At 43.9% G+C, this 22,850-nt stretch overlaps 1 protein-coding gene across 1 annotated transcript; it reads right to left on the bottom strand.

The window, feature by feature from the left end:
- Nucleotides 1–3,432: 3,432 nt before the first annotated feature.
- ZDHHC1 (zinc finger, DHHC-type containing 1) lies at nt 3,433–20,429 on the bottom strand. The gene is made up of 10 exons (XM_009708482.1): nt 20,211–20,429; nt 17,283–17,458; nt 16,572–16,673; nt 15,613–15,737; nt 15,115–15,273; nt 11,526–11,638; nt 5,732–5,817; nt 5,033–5,126; nt 4,361–4,469; nt 3,433–3,968 (listed from the first exon to the last, which is right to left on the bottom strand). Exons 1-10 carry the CDS (start codon nt 20,427–20,429, stop codon nt 3,433–3,435), a joined length of 1,719 nt encoding a protein of 572 aa, XP_009706784.1.
- Nucleotides 20,430–22,850: the final 2,421 nt, after the last annotated feature.

Raw genomic sequence — 22,850 nt, 5'->3', positions numbered from 1 at the left:
GCTCCTTGTGGAGAAGCCAGCAGGGCAGGATAGAACCAGTACAGCCCAGCAGGGTATGGGGCTCTGCATGGGACTCTGGGGGCAGAGACCCTTCTCAGATGGGTGTCTGTGTGTGTGGCAGGCTTATGGGCTGGTCTCAGTAGGACAACGGGCAGGTAAGCACAGTCTGAGAAGGAGAGGACAACTAAATGCTGAACCTGAGGGTGAGCCCCACGCTTCTGAAGAGAGGGTCACATCCCAGCAAACAGTAGGACATCCTCTTTCTTCCCAGCTTGTGCTCAGAACCTGCTACCTCAGGCCATGCCAGCCCTTTCCCTGGACATCTGATAGCCCAGGAAACCCGGCTCTACTCACCCTAAAGGGCACAGCAGCCTTTCTGCAGCACGATGCATGGTCAGACTGGCCTCCTTCCTCTGGTGCTCACCCTGCTGCAGCACAGAAACCAGGCTGGAGTTACATACCTTCTGGAGAAGGTGGTCTACCCCCTACCCCTCAGGGAAGGCAGGATCTAACATCCACAGGGCCCTATGGAGAGCGGACTGCTGTCACCCCCACACAGGGTAAGGTGCTAAGGACATCTGGGACATCAGAGGTGCGGGGAAAAGCGAGGGGGGAACCATCAACTGAGCAGATAAATGGGCAGAGTGCAAAAAAGGAGGAAACGATTTAGCAAAAAGCATAGAAAATTTTATTGTGGACAGAGCTACTAAAGAGCTCCGTACATGACTTTGGGATCGGTTCTGATTGACAAACGGTAAGAAAACACGTAAGGTCTGCTCAGGGGCACTTGCTGGAGAGAAATTACCAATGCATTCTGGATAGAGAGACAGCTGGCCTTTGAAAACCCTGAGCCCAGCATTAATGCAGGGTGTAGCTTCCTTGGATGACAGCAGACATGAGGAGAAACAACTGGAAGGACCTTAAGCAGGACCCATCAGTGAGCAGATGCCCTGGTCTCTGCAGACAAGCAGTGCCACGTCTGCTGGTCCACAAAGGTCAGTCCCACACACGCCTGTTTTTCCAAAGGGTCACACTGCCAGCGGGTACCACTGGCTACAGCAACAAGGGAAGCTGCAAGGAGCGTGACCACAGGCCAACCCTTCCTGCAAATTGAGACATAATGACTTCAACAGTTACACGAGACTTCTCTTTTGCTGATCAATGGCTCATGTAATTCAATGAAGAGCCAAGGCTCCTCATTCCAGCTCTTTCAAGAGTCAAAAATCAGACAACAGAGAAGGATGGTAAGACAGCCCTTTGAAGAAGCCCTGAGGTCAGTGATCTTATCTCCGCTGCCTTGCCAGAATTTCCCAAGGACTGTCCCAGAGAGTGCTCAGCTGGGATGGTCCTGTCTCAGAGCCACACTTACCACATAAACCCTTTAGCAAGGGGAGGACTCCCCTACTCCAGCTTCAGCTCTGCCAGGATCATGTGTTTCCAGGAGCAGCTGCAGCACTTTGCTTTCTCCTTGAAGGCAAGAATGACTTGAAATGTCCAGTGCATGAGCACCACACAGCATGGCGTTGATCAGGTGCGCGTGCTGGGGTGCTTCCCGAGGGAGCTGGGCCAGCTGTTGGCATTCAGGAGTGCTCCTGGAATGAGCTGAAGCTTTCAACATGCAGCAGGCACCTTCCTGCCTCCCTCTGCTGAAGTGAGCTCTTCAGAGGGAAAACTGTCTGGGCCTAAAGCTCCAGGGGAAGTGGACTTTGGGTGGACTTCGCGTGGACTACGCATGGACTTCAGAGCAGCACAGAAGCCAGCATGAGCACTGGGATGATGGGCAACAGCAGGGCTGGGAAATGCGTACATCAAAGCTGGGGGTCCAGCCTGCCTGTCCTGTGTTGGCTGTGCCCAAAGAGCACTTGTCCTGCTCTGAACCATTTCTGATGAATGCTCGCAGACTGAGCTAGGCAAGGGGACAAACAGCTTAGGCTGACTCACATAGCACCCCACTTTGTCTTGTCCTTCCCTAACCTGTACCCACCGTAGTCTGGAGAAAGGGTCGTTTGTGGTTTCCATGCATCAAAACATTTGGTAGGGTGATAAAGACTTCCTGGGCTTCCTCTTCTCTGCTGGTGCACCTATTTCTTCACACACACCAACAGCGTGCAGCATTGGGGGCCTCTCCAGAAACGGTGCAACCGGCCAAGCCAACTGCTGCCGCTCAGGGTGTTGGGCATGCTGGGGAGGCAGGGGCTGTGCAGGTGCTGTGGCTGTCAAATGACAAATCGTGTCAGGCACATCCATGCTGGTGGCAAGGCCCGTTGGGATGTGTGTGTAGCTGCTGTCCTGGGCTCTGATGTTCGCTGGCTGCTAGGCAGATCTGGGCTTGCTGGCAGCTCTGGCCTCAGCACTCAGCCAGGAATTTAGAACGGGGCATGCTGCCTGGGGAAGCCAAGAGGGCAGGGAAAGCCAAGGTGCTGTAGTGTGGCAGCCCAGACAGCTTTCTGCTTCTCACCACCAGCACAGGGTGCTGTAACTGGAGGTGCTGGCTCCATGCCTCAGTGTCTGCTGTGGGATTTTTTTGCACTACAGAGACTCCAGGCTTGGCTGTAGACTCATGTGGATCTGGTAGCCCAGGAAATGGAAAGGTTTCAGGACCTGCTGTAGCTCAGAGCTTCTGATGAGAAAGCTGCACTGTTGGGCACCCCAGGCTGCTGGTAAGGTGGAGCAGGTCAAACTACGCTGCCTTACAGAGTACATGCTGGTGGTGGACTTGGCTTGAGAGTGCACAGTGGAAAGCGGTAAAGGGACAGGGCAATCCTGAGGTTATGCCCTGACGACCTGCTGAAGCCTTTGTGCATGATCCAAAGACTGACAGGGTGTAGGCAGATAGGAAAGTTAGTTTTCAGGATACAGGGAACAGCAGAGATGCAGCCTTGTTCTTCCTCATGCACTCTCCCAGAAAGGTCCTGCAGTACTAGTGTGCCAGGAGGGTATAGCCCTCTCCTATGGAAAGCACTCCAGTTCCCTCTAGCAACATGCATACCTCAGGTTTGCCATCTTATTGCCTCTTGCCTTTGGTTGAGTATGAGAAATGTCTCACTGCAGTCTGATGGCAAGCACACAGTGCAGGGACGAGTCTCTTCTTAGCCCCTCTATGGAGTACTAACGCTGTAGTCCCTAACCAGTGGCAGCCCTGGGCTCATCCCTATCAGGGGAGATTGTTTCCCCTTGACAAGGAGAGTGGAACTGGGCTCAGGGGCACTCCTGGTTTAGGAAGAGGCAGTAGCCAGAAACAATGATGCAGGGGGGGGTTTACTGCCTCTCAGCTAGTCCTGCTGGAAGATGGACAGCATCAGGTAAAGGGATGCTGCTACTTCCAGGGAAAAAGAAGAGTCACTGGAGTCAAGATCTTTGACCAGCAACATACAGATAGAAAGACAACCTTCTGCCTTGTCCCCAAAGGCTACGGCTTTGGAAAGCTGATCACTAGGCCACTGTGGTGTTTGTCCCCATGTCCTTAAAGCATGGATCATGTCTGCCTACATGCTGCTTGCTGGTGCATTTTCTGTGGTGTGGCTCGGATGTGCTCTCACTGGGCTGGGGCTGAGACACAGGAGGTTCTCCACTGCTCTTACTTACAAACACAGCAGGTATCTTAGAAAAAAGTTCCAGGTCTTGTTCCATGCGTCTGTCTTGCTGGCAGCTTTTCCTTTTTACCTTGTGCCCAGAATACAGGTTCTTCTTCCTGTTACCTCTGCGATTGTCTGTGGACAAGGGATAGCGTTGAGAGTTGCTTGAGTTATTCTTAGGAGGCCCGTGAAGGGCCGTGCTCCCAAGACGAGTCTGAGCCACAGGAATCTCATCCATGGACTCAGCAGACTCTGACTGATAGTCAACTGGGGGTCCCACCGCCTGGATGAGGCCAATGTTGCTGGGGGGCACAGCAGCTCTGAGAGGAAAAGCTGGTACTAAGAGGTGAAGTCTGTGGGAAGATGAGGCGGCAGCAGCCATGGCTGGGAACTCTACAGATGGAAAGAAAGGGAAAAGAAAGCTTAAGGACAGAGGGAGAGAGAGAGGAGACGGGGAGAGAGGGGGAAAGAGAGATTGATCCTTAGTCCCACAAAGCCATCAACAAGCCCAGGAACTCTGATATGGCTGATCCGCTAGTGTTAAAGAAAATCATACATACATTTATGCAAAATTAGATATGAAAATGTACAGAATTCTACACTCAGCAGTGTAGTCAAGTCTGATCGTTTTAGGGATTCTCCAAGTGCTGAGAAGCACACATTTTCTCTTCTTAGGCAAGTTAACTTTCTGCCAGTGTTGGGTTATGCATGCCACACTTAATTTCTGTATGCCAGCAACCAGAAATTCAGTCCAGAAGCAGAGAAGCTGCCTGGTGCACACTCACCTGACTGGGGATTTGGGAAAGAAGGCCAAGGTCTAGCATGTGTTTTAGATCCGCTGTCCATTGCTGAGGAAGAAGCTTTATGTGTCTTCTTTCTTCTTTTTTTCTGTCGCTGTTAAAGCAAGTGGCCCAAGAGAAAGTAAGTCATTTCATCAGCCCAAAGTAATGAGACACACAGTTTTTTTAATTGCTACCTCTTTTTAATTCCTCCTATTTTTAATAACGAGCATTAGGTATGACCAAAGACCAAGAATATTTTATAGTTTAAGACTGAGTTACTATAAAGCAATGATAGAGAACAGATATTTTATGAACACACACACATTATCTGCATACAGAGATTCTGTGTGTATAGGTACCTTTAAGCTGTTGTCTCATATAGCTGGAGGATGTATGAGACACTGGCGAACAAATGCATTTGTCACATAGCACATAGCTATGTCACATAAAAAGTCAGATCGCACAGGACATTCCAGAGAGAGATTGGTCTTGTCCAAAATACAAATATAGTTTTTCTCATCATCTAGATGACAAGACTTTGATTAATAAGCTTGGTGGAAAGAGGGAGAGCACCACCACCTGCCATTTGAGCAAGGAGGGAGAGCATCTGGATGTAGATACATTGGTGAATTGTCAGCAGCAGAGGTTATGGTATGTAGCAAGTCTCCTGCTTACCTGAGAAGGGACCGCGAAGTGAAGAGATGGGAGGTCTGGAGAGGAGCTCTGCTCGGGGTCAGCTTCATCGTTGTGGACATAGAGCTTTGAAAAGCTAAAACACAGGGTAGATATACAAGATGCTTCCCTCAGACATGACTTAACTCTGACACCTACTTTGCTTGCACATACATGTCAGTCTGACAGAAGCATCCCCTGCTTTGCACAGCGTTCCCAGTCAAACTGCAGGGTAACTTTTCCTGCGCAACTGTGCAAAATATGAAGGGTTTCCTCTCCCTTCCCCAGGGACATGAGTTAATAGGCAACGATTAATCAAGAGACAAGGACAGTGTTTTCCCATGAGTGCTTGTCTGTGTTATAAACTTTGCTGTTGTGATTCATCTCTCGACAACATGAAATCATATAACTATAATGAGCTCAATATAGGAATTACAGGACAAATCAGGCAGCTTTAAAGTTATTTTAATATAAAACAGCCTAAACAGAGTATTCTAGGAAAGATATTTTCCCAGGGGAGGCACATACTCCTGCAGGTATTTACCCTCCTGAAACTTAAAGATTTTACCATGCCTTAGTCAAAACAATGGTGCTCCCTATCCTCCTAAGTCCTTTCATCTCGGGGTCCATTAGTGACTTTGGTGACAATTTCCCATTCACCACACATGCTGCTGGGAGACTCCAATCTACAACTTTACTCACCCTTTTCCTGAAGTTACTGTTGAGAATTCCTCTACTTGCATACCAGGGTCTGTATAGCCAGGGTTACCTGAAAAGAAGTCTGCTTCCTGAAGGAAAAAAACCAAATAAAAAACAATAAATCAATGCTTTCAGACCAATATGGACACAGAGTGGAGAAGAGGGATTTTCACTACAGAGATGTCTTCTTCCTCTTTCCTCAGCCACATGTCAGACATCTTCTATCTTTACAGCTAGCACAGCCAAAACTCAGCAGGAGTCTGCTGCTTAAGAAGATGGAAAACCAAGATTGAGACAATTAGAAGTCCCCAATTCATTCATTTATTCCAGCCAATATTTCATGTGACTCAAAATCAAATCAGAGCACACTTATGGAAACCAGTTTAATAATTTCTTGAGACCATGTCCAAGATATTACTTAAAGCCCTCATTAGTTATACAGTTCAATCATAGGAGTTAAGCACTGAATGCAAAAAACTTCTTTTAAATTCAAAATGGAGATGAGGAAAATGAAAGTATTTTCTGTTTCTTATGTGAATCCTGCATGGCTAACAACTGCTGGTTTAAAAATGTGATATATTGCTCATTTGCCTCAGGTATAGATGAATTCAAAGTAATGCCATCCGGAATTTTTAAAATTGCATACTTTCATAAACATATAAGAAGACTCAATGAATAAGCTTCCTAAATCCAAGTGTCTGCATTACAGAAAAGGGTTCACAGTTCTCCCTTCAAAGGACACAGTTAAGATGGTCAGAGTGTCAAGCGATGCAGGGTATGAAGATCCAGTGTCAAAAAGGATAAATGGTGCTCAGGAGAACCTTGACACTACTTCTCAGCTGCTCTTAAACTTGAATAATTAGTAAGACATCCTCCTCTTAAACATTTTAGTGCACAGTGACTATAAAGACACACATACATTTTAAAGCAACTTTTAGGTGGGGGGATTTTAAATGTGATAGGTATTAGCTTCCAAAAAAGCTTAAACAAGCTCATGAAGACCTATTTCTCTCAACAGCCTGATCAGCAAACTTGAGAAAATGAAGTCAAAGTTGGACGCCCCACAAATGGGTTCCTGAGAGACCCAGGGCCTCTGCACTTCAACAAATTCATAAACAGTCGACAAAAGAGCAGAACAGTGAAATGAAGCCTTGCGATGATACTCCCTTATGCAAGGCAATCAAAACGAAATCCACCCGCAAAGAGTTGCAGAAGATTCTTGCAATGTTCAATTACAGGGTGACAAAATGGCACGCAAAAATCAATATTGCCAGATGTAAAGTGATGCATGTGGGAAAAGTAGTGTAAACTTCACATACAAAGCAATGGTCTCTGAACTAGAAAAGAATTCACAGAGCTGTACGTTCAGTGGCAGCCAAGAAATCATTTCAGATGATAGGAATGAAAAGGAAAGGCAAAAAAAAAAAAATAAAAAAAATCAGAAAATAGTTTAATGTTACTGAATAAATTCTTCACCAGCAGCCTGGACACTAGATTCTCTTTAGTGTTCCAGCATCCTCCCCGCAGAAGACCTGGAAGAAGGTACAGAGAAGAGTGACAGGACAAATGAAAGGTATGAAGCAGTTTCTGTACAAGAAACAGCTAATGGGCCAGGGCTCTTCACTCAGGAGAGGAAATACTCAGGGCAGATATGAGTGGAGAAAGCAAATGGGGAATAATTGTTTACCATCTCTCTAACACAACATTTAGAGAGCATCAAATGAAAGCAATCAGGTAGTAGTTTCAAAACAAACAGAAGGAAGGCTGCATCTTTGACACAGCATGGAAATAAGCCGTAGCGCTCACTGCCATAGGATGCTGCAGGTGTTAAATGTTATATGGATTCAAGAAATGAGAAAGCTTTGTGTGAGAAACCAGCAAATACAAAGCCATTCGAAGCTCTGTGCTCCAGAAGCCCCTAACACATATGCCAAGTGCTGGGAGAGGGTACTGGGGACTACAACTCCTGCACTCTTTCTCCACGTCCACAGTTGGCCAGTGTCAGAGCCAGTACACTGGTTTGATCAACTTTGACCAGCCTCCTTTAAATGCCAGAAGAGATCATTCCAAAATTACTAGTTGCTTTTGAACATCTTGGCATCAATATCTGGAGCCTCGGTACTTGTGTAATTGTTAGATAAGAGAGCTGCCAAACTGGAAAGACTTCAGGATTGTTGCATTTTGTAACATGCTCTGAGTTGAATTGGTCTTGTAAAGAGAAAAAAAAAAAAAAAGTGGAGAGGAATTTGCAGCTGTTTTATAGGTGGTAACACAAAATTTGAAGAGAGTTGGTTAGGCAATCCCAAACATTAGAACTTTCTGATTTGAGAATTCTGCTATTTAGAGTTATTATGGGCAGCGTTTATCCAAGTGCAGGATTAATAATCTGCAGAAATTTACTACATGAATTTCAAACCGAACTTGTAACTCAACTCAGATCACTGCTCATCATCGACTGCACACACTGTGTACATAAATGTTTTCTCAAAGCTCCTTGGGGACATTTACATTCACATTCAACATTCACATCACTAACATTTACATTAAAGCCTCGTGCACCTGAGTTACCAGTGAAGGACGCCAGACACAATGTCGTGTCACTGTAAGCGTATGAGCAGGGAGATGCAGGTCTTTTCAGAGGAAAGCATGCCGGAGCTGAAATGAGCCGCAGCAGGAGACATCCTCGTAAGACTGTGCGGAGTAACTGAAAACAATCAGGACTCAATGTCCACAGCATACAAACAGGACTGGCATTTCAAAGGAGAATAAGAATTGATAGATCTTGAGAATAACACGAAGAACTTCTTTCCCAGTAGGGTCAGAAAGAGCTTTTCAAAATCCACTTTGATCATTTCAGCCTTCTACAAATTATGTATAACCAAAGCAGCCACATAAAAGAAAGTAAACCATTAGAGCTGACTAGCAGAAACAAATGGAAGAAGACTCAGTCACTAGAAAATACAATGTTCTCTCAGTGTGACAAAAAGTATAACCACGGCACAGAGTTCCAGCCTCCATCTGCTCCCACAGTTGTGAGCAGGACAGCCAGCATCCTTCAACTGCAACAGCAGGATGAAGCCTCCCTTTGCAACTGGGTTGTTAGGATTCAGCTCTTACTCTTGTTGAAAACAGCCTGCTCAATCGACAGACCTCCCAAGTTCATTGCCACCTTGCAAATCCTGGCCATGCTCAGACCTCCTCTAGGGGCTGAATACAGCTGTGTCCACCCCAAGTTTCATGGTTACAACTTCAGGATGAATTCAGCTCTCTTGCCCACTGCAGCTGCTCTTATCAACCACTTCGGTGACAGCAAGTGCCCTAAAATGCTGTCCGGCTGGAGAGGAGGCAGAATTGAACAGGAGAAAGTGGTTCTTGTCCCAGAGAAAGTGGGTCTGTTGCAAGTGCTGAGGCTGAGAGTGAAGGCTAGGTTCATCTTAACCAGTCATTGGAAGAAAGAAACAATATTGAAAATGCGAGGGAAGCTGAGCAAAATCCATGTTTATTATTTAAAATCAAACCTCACCAACCTGAATCAGGGTCCAAAGCAAGTTCAAAGCTTTAGGAATGTGAAAAAAAATCACACCCCAGCCAGCCTCACTATGAAAGCCAGCTCCCTGGTATGAATACAATTATGCATTGAAGCATCATTTTTGGTTTAGTTTATATTGCTTTGGACTGCTACGCAACTGCCTGCAGAAAAAACTGTTAACTTGCACACGCTGCTATACAGCAAAAGCTGTATACATCTAACTGGTTAGCATTTTTTGTGACATCTGAACCACTAAAGTGTGCAAGATTAGGGCTTTTACTTTGTGCATGTTCTGAGAAGGATTCTACAAGCACGGAAGAATCCTTTAACCTGAACATAGCTGAAGACTTACTGACAAACAGGGAAAAGTGAAGTCAAAACCAACACCCAAGCTTGAATAAGGCTCAAAACCAAGGATCAAAGGGGAAATGCATGTTTCTTCTTACCCCCTAAAATGAATGAACGAACAGTTAAGACAAAGGTCGGAAGAGGATGATTTCCATTTTATGCTTGCAATATCTTGGATCAATTATAAAGGATTTCTGTGTTCAAGCTAAAGAAGGCTGTAGTCAACACAGCTCACAAAAGGCAAGTCACTTGGTGCACTCCTACTCCAATCTATTTGTTTGTGTTTATCTCTGGTTGCTATGTAAGAAACAAGGAAAATCTGGTGGGTTAACATTTTTCTTAACAATGTTACTGGGTATCATCCAGTCCTTGTTCCCCAAGGTACTAACTGCAGTCCTGAAACACAGAACTCCTTTTCACCCTGTTGCTTCCAGGCTTGCTGCCTCAAATTAATGATATTCACACATACCTAGATAAGCACCAGCGCAGACAAGAGAACATCGTCGGATGGCTACATCCCAAATGCGCGCACACACATAGTCCACCCCTGTTCAAATATATTTTCAGTACCAATCAAAGTTCAGTAACTAGGAAATTATTCCAGCTAATGCTTCATTATTGTTTTAATCTTAATAGTAAGCAAAGCTCTATGAGACAAAGTGCCAAACATTTTTGTTGTTATGGAAACCTCTGTTTAAACTGAAAGTTCAACTTTTCCAAGACAGTCAAAAACATATATGAAAAGCTGGGGTCTCCATATTATACGAAAGGGAATTAGCTCACTTTCCCCTTTGCTTTGATGGGGAAAAACTATGGATGAGTTCAGAGAGATCCCAGTATCTCTACACGGAATACCTGGATGAAGCCTGGATTTAATTAATTTCTTATGAAATATAAAACTGGTTGTATAGCAGGCAACTTACCTGCATAAAACTAAAACTTACATGGGATCACAGAATAATTTAGACTAGGAAGAATTTCTGGAAGTTTCTAGTCCAACCCCCTGCTAAAGCCAGTACAGAATTTGTCCAGTCAAATTTTGAGTAACTCCAGGGACAGTGCTGCCTTGCAGCAAAATAAATTACACTGAACCTCTCAATTCATAGCAGAATATATATGCCTCTGCAGAGTGTAACAGTACAAAAGAGCTTGTAGAACTCTTTTTACAGAGATACAGATCAACGTTCCTGGTAGTCACAAGGACCCTTATCACTATGTAGACTCCATTCAAAGAAAAGCAGGTATCTGGGTCATTTCTGTACATGATTGGTGTCATTTTCCTTTTCAAGATGGTTAAACTATTGGTGGTATTAGCTGCTCAATGATTAGCCCCAGTTTCTCCAGCCTTAGAGTCTGTCTCACTGTCAGTCATGACCTGCGATACCGCTCACATAAGCCAGCAAGATGTGCACTGCCACCCAAAGGGATGGTCCAGCCCTTTCCAGCAACAGGACCCTTCTCACTCCTCAGTCATCCTTGTTCGTGCTGACACAGGCATTTATGTGACTGCTCAGTGAACCAAATGGGAGGGAGCTGGGCCAGCTAAACACGAGCTCAATTATTTTTTTAATAAACTTGATTCTTACCCAGATGAGTTCCCCCACCCTGTTCACTGCATGACTGTAACAAACAGCTGTGCTGGCAGAAGGGAACAGAGAGTGCAGTGCCCAAAACAAGTGGTGGAGGCAGAGAGTGGGTGGGATTGATTCCTTTGAAAGCAGTACTTGCTTATGACTAAATTGTTCATCGAATTACAGGCCTTACACTCTCTCACATCCTACTCCACTCCACCAAAGTACCTCTAAAGTCTTATCTCTAGCGACTGCCTCTAAAATTTGGAGCTCTCAAAAGTGAAGCAAACTTTACACCGCGGGCCAGCAAGGTTCTTTTCGAGAATTGGACTGAAAGTACAACAAGTACCTGACTGGGTCTCGCTTGGGAGGGACAAGGCTCCTGTTGCTTGTCTACTTCTTTCGCCTCTTGCTGGGGACGCTGCTGCAGGATGTACTCATACGTAGTCAGTTTGTTCCACACTGGGAGGAAAGAAAGAGAGCTGTCAGCACAGGAAAGGCCACTCCCTGATTACATTTATACAAACAGTTTGAATAACTATACAATCAAATAGTAACTATAAACATGAAAAGACTGATACTCTAAGCCAGAAGTCCCTCTACACCGTACATCTTACTATATCCTTTACTGTCACCATCACAACACTTTCTCATAGTTCCACTATTCTTCTAAAGTCTCATATACATGGTACAGCCTTCTATACTGTAGTAATTTGTTCAGCTCATTTCAGAGCAAATCCATTCTTCTTACCCAATAAAGGTAAGATCTGTACTGTACAGAAAGCTCAGTGAGTAGTCAGAAGGTATGTGATGCTAAATGGAGAAAAGAAATTCAGCAGATTAGTGTGTCCCATAGAAGAGACTGACACTTAATGTCCAAAACAGTGAGCATCAAATGCACGGTGCGCCTCGTGCCGAATAGATGTGCCCAGACTTTACGTGTGCGTGAGTTTATGTGCTCTTAAGGTCCCCCACACAAACACATCCGCTTCCATGACTGACCAAAAGCCTGTGATATTTCTGAGCAGCTTGGTTTCTTCATGAGACCCAAAATGTTACGAGGATCCAAAACTCAGACATTCCTCCCATAATGACCCTGTTACGGTACGTATTTTTAGAGCACAAAACCCAGAAATGGATGCTGAAGGTTTTTAGTGCACAGCCTGGTGGTCATTATTGCTTTTTACAGAAGCATAGTAGTTAAAGCAGATGCCTAGGATGTGGGACATCCAGATGAAAATCCTTCCTCTGCCTGAAGACATTTGTATCAGTAATATCTTACCCCTCAAAAACCATGTCCTAAACACTGGACTACTACACAGGGAAATGGGGGAGAGGAGAGGAGAAGGTGCCCCTCCTGTTAAAGCAATGACCTTATGAAAAAATATGAATTCAAGATCCATTTGGCCAGGAAGACAGAGCATAAAAATGAATGCGAGTCTGGAGCCAAGTGATTAGTGAACGCATGTAATGGGGACAGAGCAGGGTGCTGGCAAATGCTCCTAGCATGGTACTGTATGCTTTATTTGAGAAACAGAATATTGCTTCATCAGCAAAGGGCTATAAACCATTTTTAATTTAGAGTTCGCTGGTTTCTGAATACTTAAGAGTATAAATTTAAAAATATAAAAAAAAGAGCTATTTAGTTAAAAAATACTGCATTTGTCTGGCCAGGTAACACTGCAGCACACTCTGTGCAATATATAATCATAGCCTGTGAAGAGCCCCATATCCTTTCCTATATTCCCTGCTATTTTTTTCTTTTTATTCTGCTTACTATTGGTCTCTCAGTATTGAAGAAAAAAAAATATCCTCCCTTCAAACTTCTGAAGTGCTATGCTGCACTGAATGCCTCTGGAACTAAATCTCAATCAAGACGTAATTTTGAATACATGAACCTACTATCTTGAGAATAACCTCCTTCCTTCCTTCCTTCCTTTTGAGTGACAGCAGTGAGTAACTAAAATCAGGACAGTAATCCTGAAAATTTCACTGTGCTTGTAATGAAACTAGATTCTAAAATTTTCATAGCCATATCTGACTTGAGTTAGTTTTTTATGTGAAGCTTAAAGGCAATTCCACTCACAGGGGTGCTATGCTCTTTCTAGAATTTAATTATTTTTAAAAAAAGGCTTATGAAGAAATACTCATGAACAGTAATTATGTTTTAATTGGTAAACTGTATTTCTAGTCCCAAAGGAGGTTAGACAGTTCATTCCAACTCAGTCTCATCTGAATGCTTTAAGGTAGACAATTAACAACTACAGGTATGAAATAAGAGGAATTTAACCCAGACATACTTTGTCTCCCTGAACCCCACTTGTAAGTGTGATGCAATACTCATGTGTAACACACAATATAGGCTTCAACGTGGTAACATTGCTCCTTTTAAGCAAGGACTCACACACTGCACTTCTGCACAGCTGGAACCAGTTTCAAGAGGGTAGCAGATTTTAATGTAATAAAATGTTAACAAAAATCAACAATAATTAAGTTCTGTTTCCATCTAAGCCATAAAAATTTTAAATTAGGCCAGACATAAAAGTTAATTTGGCTCAAATATATTCTGAAAGAGGAAAAAAAGTCACCCCAAGACAATATCAACAAATAGCCCCCAAACCCAGAATAGAACTAGGGTAACCCATGCACGTTTCTCTTTGACAAGAGACAGCATGTCTTTATGCCAAGGAGGGATCACCCTCTTGTGGATGTTGTACACAATGACAGTATCAATACTGTTCAGTACTAAACCGAATAATTCTTCCTTTTTCATCCAAAAGAAACCTTCCCGGAGCGGCCCCAGCTTTGTTATGCTTTTAGTCTTTCTACAGTGCTAGATCAACCTTTGAAATCTCCATGTATCGCCATTAACCCAGCAAAGTCAAATTTCCATTCCACCAAGAAAGCAAGATTGCAGAGTGACCAAACTTCAGTTAAGCTCGAGGAGGCTGTGAAAGGAAAATGATGGTCAATGACTTCACTGACTGTAACATTAATGCCAGCTGAGGAACACTCACCCATCAAACGCTACACTTCAGCAGTGCAATTATTTTGTTTCCGGAGCTGCACTGGTTTGTGCTGACCTAGTTTGTGTTGGCATCTGCATCGCTGTTAAAAGACAACCTAAAAATCTATCCAAGGATCCTCTGTAACCGCTGTCCTCATTTCTCTTCCACCACATCCCTTCTTCCCTAGTTTTGGCACCATACTGCAAGTGTAAGATCTTTCCTCATCATGACTTATGTCAGGCAGCCAAATATCATTGGCTTCATTTTAGACAATGGCTGAAGAACAGTTTCTGATGTCCATCTGTACATAAACAAACATAAATATCCCTTCTTGACAGAGCAACAAATCGGAGATCTAATGAGGAGCCTTTCTGAAAACCTCTTCCTCTGAATTCCACAAGTCTTTTTGTGTTGATACGGTACAACTTCCATACAGGGACCTTGACGTGGATGTCAGGCCTCCTATCAGAAATCTGGATCAATACCATCCACATTTCTCTGGGGTAACGGAGAAACAGGCTCTCTCACACCACAGAAGTATTGGGGAGCACAGTGAAGAGAGTCACAAAAGCCTGAATGCGGAACCAATTTGAATCTGTCATCGCTGGCACTGAGCTGGAATTAACCACCTGGCCTCTCTACTACTCTCCCATGTGCCTTCAGTTCCAGGATAACACAGCCTAGACACAGGAATGCACAGGCTCAATGCAAGCCCAATATTGCACGTGCACATGCACTGATAAGCCTACCTGGTACTGGGAGAAAATGAGAAGTATAATGTTAATCCCAAATTTTCTACCTTTTCAACGGCAATCTTGCATAATGTGTGTGTATTTGTGACACAGGGGAACACACACTGAATGCAGAATGAGTAAAAGGAGCCAAGCGAAAATGAAATGGGCATGCAGATGACAGGAACATAATACCTACCAAGATAGACGTGAAAGGTCAAGAGGTGGCCTAGCAGGATCACGGTCATTAGGCTCAGAAGAATAAAAATCCCAGCCATGACCAAAATGGCAGATGCTCGAGTCTCAACGGGAGCTGCAGGAAGAAACACAAACCAGCGGTCCGTGTGGTTCTTTAGAGCTGTAAAACAAGAAGAGTTGAAGGTAAGCAGACTGTCCAGGTATTAAATATCTCTAACTAAACTTCACAGCTGGAAATATCGTTAACTCAAAAGTAGCTGCAGACCCATTATGCACTGGAGGCCTAAGAAACCTTGTGTCTGCAAGGCCTTTAGGAAGAGCAGTTAGCTCTGTAAGAAAAGACATTCCATCCACCTGAGCAGAGGTACTCTTGCAGAAATATAAAACTGAAGGAGTAAGGAAAGGAGTTCCTCCTCAGTGGGAGAGCTCACAGAATGCAACCCCATACGGAGATAGGCTGTCTGATTCACAGGATGCTCAACTGAAGGACTGCTAGTACCATCAAAGTGCCGGTCGGAGCGAAGCATCATGGGGTCAATGAAGAATTCCACAAAGATGTAGCAAGCGACGAGCAGCAGAAGCCCAAGGCCCAGAATGGCAGACAGCACGCTATTCAAAAAGAGCCTGCCAAGAAGGTGAGAAGTCTGAGTGGCTTCAATAACATCGCACATACAATTCAAAATCCCAGCCTCTAATAAAGACGGATATAGGCAGCTATCTCAAATTACTGTGATGCTTTCTTACACTTATGATAGATATTGGTTAACAATCTTACTTCTGATTTGTCACCCTGAGGGACTAAACTGCGGCCCTTTGAGCAACCATGGTTACAAAACAGTCAAGTATATCTAGGGTAGACAAAGAGCTCCCTGCACAAAATCTGAAGGCAGTGTAATGTGGCACCCAGCAGCAACAACTCTTTGCTTTCCATGTGGTTTTAGTGCAGGAAAGTAAACTGAGAAGCAATAATCAGTGATAGCCTCCTTATATCTTTACTTTCAACCTGGCACAGATTAGAGATGCCTCTATGCTGCTGTAACTCCTGCCAATTGGCTAAAGCACGCAGTGTGCATGCAGGTTGTTTCAGAGACAGGAAGAGCATGATCATGGTTCTATTCCCACTCCAGCTCTCAGAAGCATTAAAGACACACATTTAACATCCCAATAGCTTTTCCTAAAACCAAATAATAAGATTATGTTCTCTGTTTTCACTCGTAGATGTTCAGCTACAAAATTCTAAGTGTAGGCGTTTTATCCCCGGTTATTTGAATGTCATAATTATGCTTGCATTTTCCACTTAGTTTTCTCATGACTGATTTTATTCAGCCAGGCTCTGAAAGAAAAGTGGTTCTGTGTGGCTGAGTACACACTGGACTGAGATGCAGGAGAATCCTGGGAAGAGAAGGGGTGACACTATTGATGCAGCACTGTGCTCCTGTCACAATGCCAGGCTCTTACCAATAATTCCTCTCTCCCACACAGTTGTTGAGCCATTTGCAGTGGTGATCAAAGCCACACACACACTTGTTGCAAGTTCCACAGTGCTTTGACTTGGCACTCCTGCCAAAGAAAGGGTGGCGTTAGCGTGGCAGCATCAGCTCATTACTATGACATTCCAGTGACACAAATACAGGGGCATACGGCAGTAGAGATCCTGGTAATCGTGAGAAAATCTACATCAGGAATACTTCAACACCTAAACATACCAGCTATATTGGCCATCGCTGGACCACAATCCCAAACACTGCAAAATTTGCATTTCAATGCACTGCGTGATTTCTAATTTGGAGATCATTGATTTCTTATTTGAAACCCTTCAGCACTTCTACAACGCTTGATCTTACTGTCTGCCCTCCAAGCATTTCTTGCTCCCGTATCAGCATCTAGCCAGATACAAGCACACGGGCACAAGTTGTTAGGTCAAACACCAACATCCAGATAACACCGAACAGTACGGTCCTCTCCAAAAACATGTGAGCAATTAAATAAAACATAGAACCGTGCACACATTTGACAGCGGGCACTGACCCAACTATCTGAACCCTGCCACGGGACGAAGTTTAACTTGTGCTGAAGAGCTTCAGGGCCTCAATGTCAATCTTACAGTCTGACATTAAAGATTAACGGTGAAGAAGACAGAGCAGTAGAAGGAAAAGAGAAGATACTTACACATCTACATCACAGACACGGCAATGATGGTTTTCAATGACATGTGCGTGTTGACTACGATTGAAGGTGGCCAGAGGCCCTAGATAGTTTTTTTCTCGCACATTCGCATCCGCAGGATCAATGGAGACTGCAGTAAGATGAACAACTAAATGGTAGATAAAACACACTCCTGGACACTGAAGTACACAGTTAAGGATTGTATGAGTGATTTAACGCATATATTTTTATCCTTAATACACAAAGCCCACATAGATGAGAAATACATGGCTTAGAATTAGAAATCAGTATATAACTGATTGCAGCACATTAATCTGAGCTTTATTAACAGAGATGTTTGGGCTGTAATAAATATCCTCTGGAAAAAGATAACTAAATCTACAGGAACAGCCCTCCTTATTGTGTACTACTCTGCCTCACAGAAATGTCCTTCCCAGCACAGGAGTTTTTAAAATTACCTTTACTTACCAGAATCTGACCCCACATGCAGACTGTTAACATAGGTCCACATTCCTTAGTCCATACAGACTCCTTGGAAAGGAACAGTAAGTTAAGGACGTGCACATGCCCCTTCACAACACCAAACTTCCAAGAAAGAAAGAAAAAAAAAAAGTCACATCAAGGAGCTAGTAGTGATGATCTTGCTTTCCTTTTCCTGAGTCAGAATCCCAAGGAAGAGGATCACCCCTTTGAAGTAGGCTTCTACACAACTTACAGACAGAATGTATCCAGGATTTGTTGTTGTTTCTTGAAATATTACCTGTTTGGATTCTTACTTCTAAATGCAGTAGCAAGTCAGAGCAAATATGCTTTAGCAGTATTTTCGGTCAGACATCTGAAGTAACTACTGATGTTTGGAAAGAGTATGCAAATACAAAGCAGCAATCCTGCATGCCTGGAGTACCACTGTGCTCGAGAGTTTGCTTCTCAATATACTGCACCTATATGAGCATGCGTGCAAAAATTAACCTTCCGCTTTATTTGTTATACATCCGGATGTGAGCATCATTGATCATACTAAGGTCTATGGAAAATAAAGCAGTGTAGTAAGGAAAAAAAGGAGGTCTTTAAGAGGTCTAGCTGTCTGGAGCTCAGATGACCGCTGTAGTGGGACGGGAAGGGATTTGCCTTTGACACAAAAGAGATATTAGTGCTTTATTAACAGGTAGTCAAACTTTGGGATACATAAATCCGTTGAATTAGAGTGACTTTGGACTGAGTTATGAAAATATGTGGTAAACAAATTCACAAGGTTTGAACTGTGATAATACTAAGGATTTGGGTAAAGATAAGTAGATGTAAGACCACTGTAAGCTAATGACATTAATGCCTAAATCACGCAGGTGGAACTAAATGATAAGCAAAAGCATCCCAAATATATCAAAGGCTCCATGGACATAGATAAATCAGATGTATAAATGATGTAAACACATAACCCACCTCTTCAGAACTTTTCCCAAGATTCTCTCTATAATATTTCTTCGTTATCTTGTTCTGCTAAGAAAGAACTAAGTGGCACTGTGCCACTTAGTCAACGTTATTTTCACCAGGAAGATGTTACTGGAGAGATGACAAAAGCAAACACCTGCTCATAAATTATAGACCCTTACCATCTTGTTAAGTGCTAAATTCAAATCTCAGGAGATCCTCTTCCAGTCTGCCACTCCCCAGACAATCTAGTCCACCAAAGACCAGGCCCTGGCCTTGAGGAAATTCCTTCCCTGGGTGCCGGTGACAGTATAAGGTGGCCCTGGGAGCGCTGGGATTGCTCCCCAATGTGGTGAATGATTTCACGGACCCCGACGTGCTCAACCAGAATCAGCATCAGAATCCTTCAGCTCCTCAACTCTTCACATTCTTATAATTTTCTCATGGGGCTGTCAGCCTCAGTTTCTGTTTTGCAATATCTTTCTGTTTTGCAGTATCCCTTTGTTATGTTTTGTCAATCCTAATGTAGATTTTTCGTGTGAACAGCAGGAGGAGGAACAAGATGCACTGGTCTTTGATGTTTGCAGGATGCCCCTTTATCTATCGCCTCTGCCGTTTCCCACACCCCAACGCACCCCATCTCCAGTTCCTCTCCCTCCCAGCTGCAGGAGCAGTAAGAGCGCACAGCTCTAGGGAGGTGGAGGTGGTGGGTTGAGCACAGAAGGCGGAAAACACATTGGGCTGGGCTGAGTTAGGCTTTGCTGGGCAGCACATGAGACAAGATGCCTTCACAGTATAAGCACCTCATCTTCTGATACTGCCAGTTCAGAGGGTACAGTTAGACAGAGGATAGTTAGATGTGTATTAAACTGCTGCTCAAGACTGTCCCACAACAGCCCTCTCCTCTGAGGTTCACGCTACACCACCTTGTCTTTCACTCACAGATTTTCTAGAGAGGACAGGGGAGGGCCTGGGGAGAAGATTAACTGCCAGCTATCACAAGCAACCACACCGTATAATCACAAGCATATAAAGCTGCCTTTCAAGACTCATTCCATCAGCACAGGGAAGTGTGGCTGCCCGTTGCGGCAAGGATGTTTCAGGAGGGGTTTTTTTAGTAGGACTTCCTTCAAACCCTGCAGCACACTTGTAGAAGAATAATATAAAGCAAAGGAGACACATAGACAGAAGAAGAGTCTTGAAGGTAAAGACAGTAACCTTAACAGAGAGTGATGAAGGAGACAAGCAGAACGTTAGTGATGTACCTAAGGTTGGAGGGCAGACAGGACCTCAAAATAACTGTTTTTTATAGACAGGAGAAGATCAAGATTATGGTTATAGTTCAGAAAAAGATCCTGGCTCAGCTGCTTTCTCCTATGCTTTCTATGCTACCTAACAACTATTTTTGAAAAATTGATAGTTTATCTGATTGATTGATAAATCAATCAAATTGGTTTATGATAGTTTATTACAGTCCATGTTCTCCTCTTGACCAAAGGATACGATATAGCCAGCGGGCAGCCAGTGGTGAGGCAGGAGAGGAACCAGGATTCCAAAGCCAACCAGTGCAAAGAAGAGGTACAGCAACCAGGCAATAACCTGGAAAAGGTGCAGAGGCCAGCTCCAGCCATTCCTTCGAGCGCGTTGGACCTGCACCTCAGGAACAGCTTCGTCCAAATTCTCTGGAGCTGTCTTATTAGGAGGTTTATTGCAGATATTCATCTACAGAAATCAAAAATGGAAAACAAAAAATAATGTGATACAAAAATATTGTGACTGAGCCCCAGTCCTGGAGATATGCTCCAAAGTGGATAGAAAGTTGGAAAGACTAAGACGACGGCACATTTGAGGAAAGACTTCTCTCTGCACAAGGGATTTATGATTGATAGTACAAAAGAGAAAAAACAATTACACACTAAAAGCAAGTGATGATGTCTGCTTGAAACAACAATACCCCAGACTTTCAGCTAAGGGAAACTTGCAGGATTTGCCAGTCTTTGAATGGATGTAGACCTAAACTGAGTAAAAAGAGCAAAAAGGGTATTTTGGTGGCAGTCCAGTGATGGAGTATGATATGGAGATATGTTGGTGTCAGAATGCTGTTATGGATGATAGCAGAGCAAATGCTTTCACCTGTCTCAGATATGCCGTGTTTTCCTTCCAGCTTGTGCAAAGAAGTGTGGTGAGAGCGGGTGGCCCCACCGGAGCACATGGTCTGGAACTGCAATTTAGCACTACACAGCATCCAAGAAATCAGAGACTCCTTTGCCAACAACAAAGGAAATGGAAAGACTAGGAACTGAAAAAGTGAACTGATAAAGGGGAAAAGAAGCAGGAGTTACTCCACAACACAAGTATAAAGCAGAACAGAAGGTTACGTATGCAGGACATCCATGCAGGAAGCAATTTGATTATTCAGCTGTCCTACAATGTCTGGACTCCCAGCAGGAGAAAAAAGATTTAACTGCAAAGATGAGTTATGAACCATAACCTGGAATGTTCCTGATGTTTATGATTCCTTTTCGCACAACAGCTACGAGCTCAGAAGTGATTCCTCCTCTTTTGAATTTGTGTTAGATTATTAGTTATTGCTTTCCACTTGCCGTGGAGGCAGGATGAGCTTTCAGCAACAGATAGTTGGGCTGCTCTGCTTCACGGAAAACTCGTGTGCAATAGATACCAGGGAGTACAATGCAGGCAGCAGGTCAGGGATAGCATTGCAAAACTGCCACTAAGAAGCTCTGCTGGACCTGAGCTGATTTGAGGTACCTCTGCACCATGCTCACTGGTCCTTACTAACCAAAGAGGATGTTAAATTAACATCTAACATGGATAAGCAACTTCAATTAGTCTGATTAACTTGCACACAGATGTGCTGAAAGAAAAGGAGGAGGGCTCTAGCTCACTTGCGGTATTTTTGATAAGGGTTCCAGTACCAGAAAAAAGCAAAAGGGCTGGAAGACAGCAAGCATGCCAACGTGCTGAAAGAGCGAGGAGAACAATTCAGATCTTGGTCAGTCCCAGGGAAAGGGCTGGAAATGTCTTTTGAGGCCAACTGGTAGAGAAGTAGTGGGTAAGAATACAAAAGAATGTAATTTATGCTCATCTGCACAGTCTTATCAACAAGCAGCCTGGGAAAAAAAAAAAAATCCTAACTTCAGACTTTGAAGAAATTAGAAGTATCTGCCTGCATTCATAGTTCAAATTGCTACATGGCCACTGGCTCATCAATTTTGAGAAACAACTACTAATCATGTGATACTTTTCTCATTAGGTTGTTGAAAACTTGCTTGTGCATCACTTTGAGCTACCTGTTACAAAACCCGCTCAGATTATTTGAAGAAATTCCCAGGTTTCTCCTAATCAGTCCCTGGTCAGGACCCTGGAATTCCCAGACCCTGGAATCCCTGTTTTGCCGCAAGATTTTGCTGTTTTATAACACCAGATGGCTTTAACATTATGCTATTTAATGTAAAAAACTTTGGTACAATTCGACAGAAAAGTTTCGCCGAATCATGCCCTGGTCAGGCCCCTGGAATTCCCAGACCCTGGAATCCCTGTTTTGCCGCAAGATTTTGCTGTTTTATAACATTTTGCTATTTAATGTACATTTTTAACATTTTGCTATTTAATGTAAAAAACTTTGGTACAATTCGACAGAATTTTTTTACGTGGTGAACTGAAACTAAAGGTAGCGTAAGTTACCTCCTGGCTGAACTGTCCCTAAGGCTGCAGCCATCCCATCCCACAGCAGCGTCTGTCTGGTAAGAGACGCTCAGGAGGGAAGCGAGCCGTGCGTAACGCTTCGTCTATCGCGTTTCAGAAGCGAGGCTCCTCTTGCTTTTCCCTTACAACTCAATGGCTTCTCTTGTAGCTGATGCACTGATTATCCGCCGATACTGATGAAAACCAAAGCTGTATGTGAAGAGACTTGAGGACCCAGCATCTCGTGGGGTGTCCTATGGTGTGGGTATGCCTCGCGCTCCTTTCTACCCAGCTACAGAAAACGTTGACTACAAAAAAACAGGGCACAAAGTCACGAGCAGGGCTTACTCGGTCACTGTGGACAGAGGAGAGGTGACTGAGTTGACACTGGTTGTTAACTATACTAGTTGACTATAAGTCAGGTTCACCCCTTCGGAT

This window comes from Cariama cristata, unplaced genomic scaffold (genome assembly GCF_000690535.1).
Source record: "Cariama cristata isolate BGI_N322 unplaced genomic scaffold, ASM69053v1 scaffold23959, whole genome shotgun sequence".
NCBI classification, from domain to species: domain Eukaryota; kingdom Metazoa; phylum Chordata; class Aves; order Cariamiformes; family Cariamidae; genus Cariama; species Cariama cristata.
The sequence above is the reverse complement of the archived record's forward strand: the minus strand, read 5'-3'. Positions and strand labels throughout refer to the sequence as shown.

What these genes read in the sequence shown, in the direction of transcription:
- ZDHHC1 (XM_009708482.1), bottom strand. Translation starts at nt 20,429, where the DNA reads ATGAATATCTGCAATAAACCTCCTAATAAGACAGCTCCAGAGAATTTG. An exon ending in CGTGTCTGTGATGTAGATGT is followed by an intron (nt 16,674 to 17,282) that starts GTAAGTATCTTC and finishes TTTCTTTGGCAG; the next exon opens with GAGTGCCAAGTCAAAGCACT. An exon ending in ACAGTAACTTCAGGAAAAGG is followed by an intron (nt 5,127 to 5,731) that starts GTGAGTAAAGTT and finishes CCTGTGTTTTAG; the next exon opens with CTTTTCAAAGCTCTATGTCC.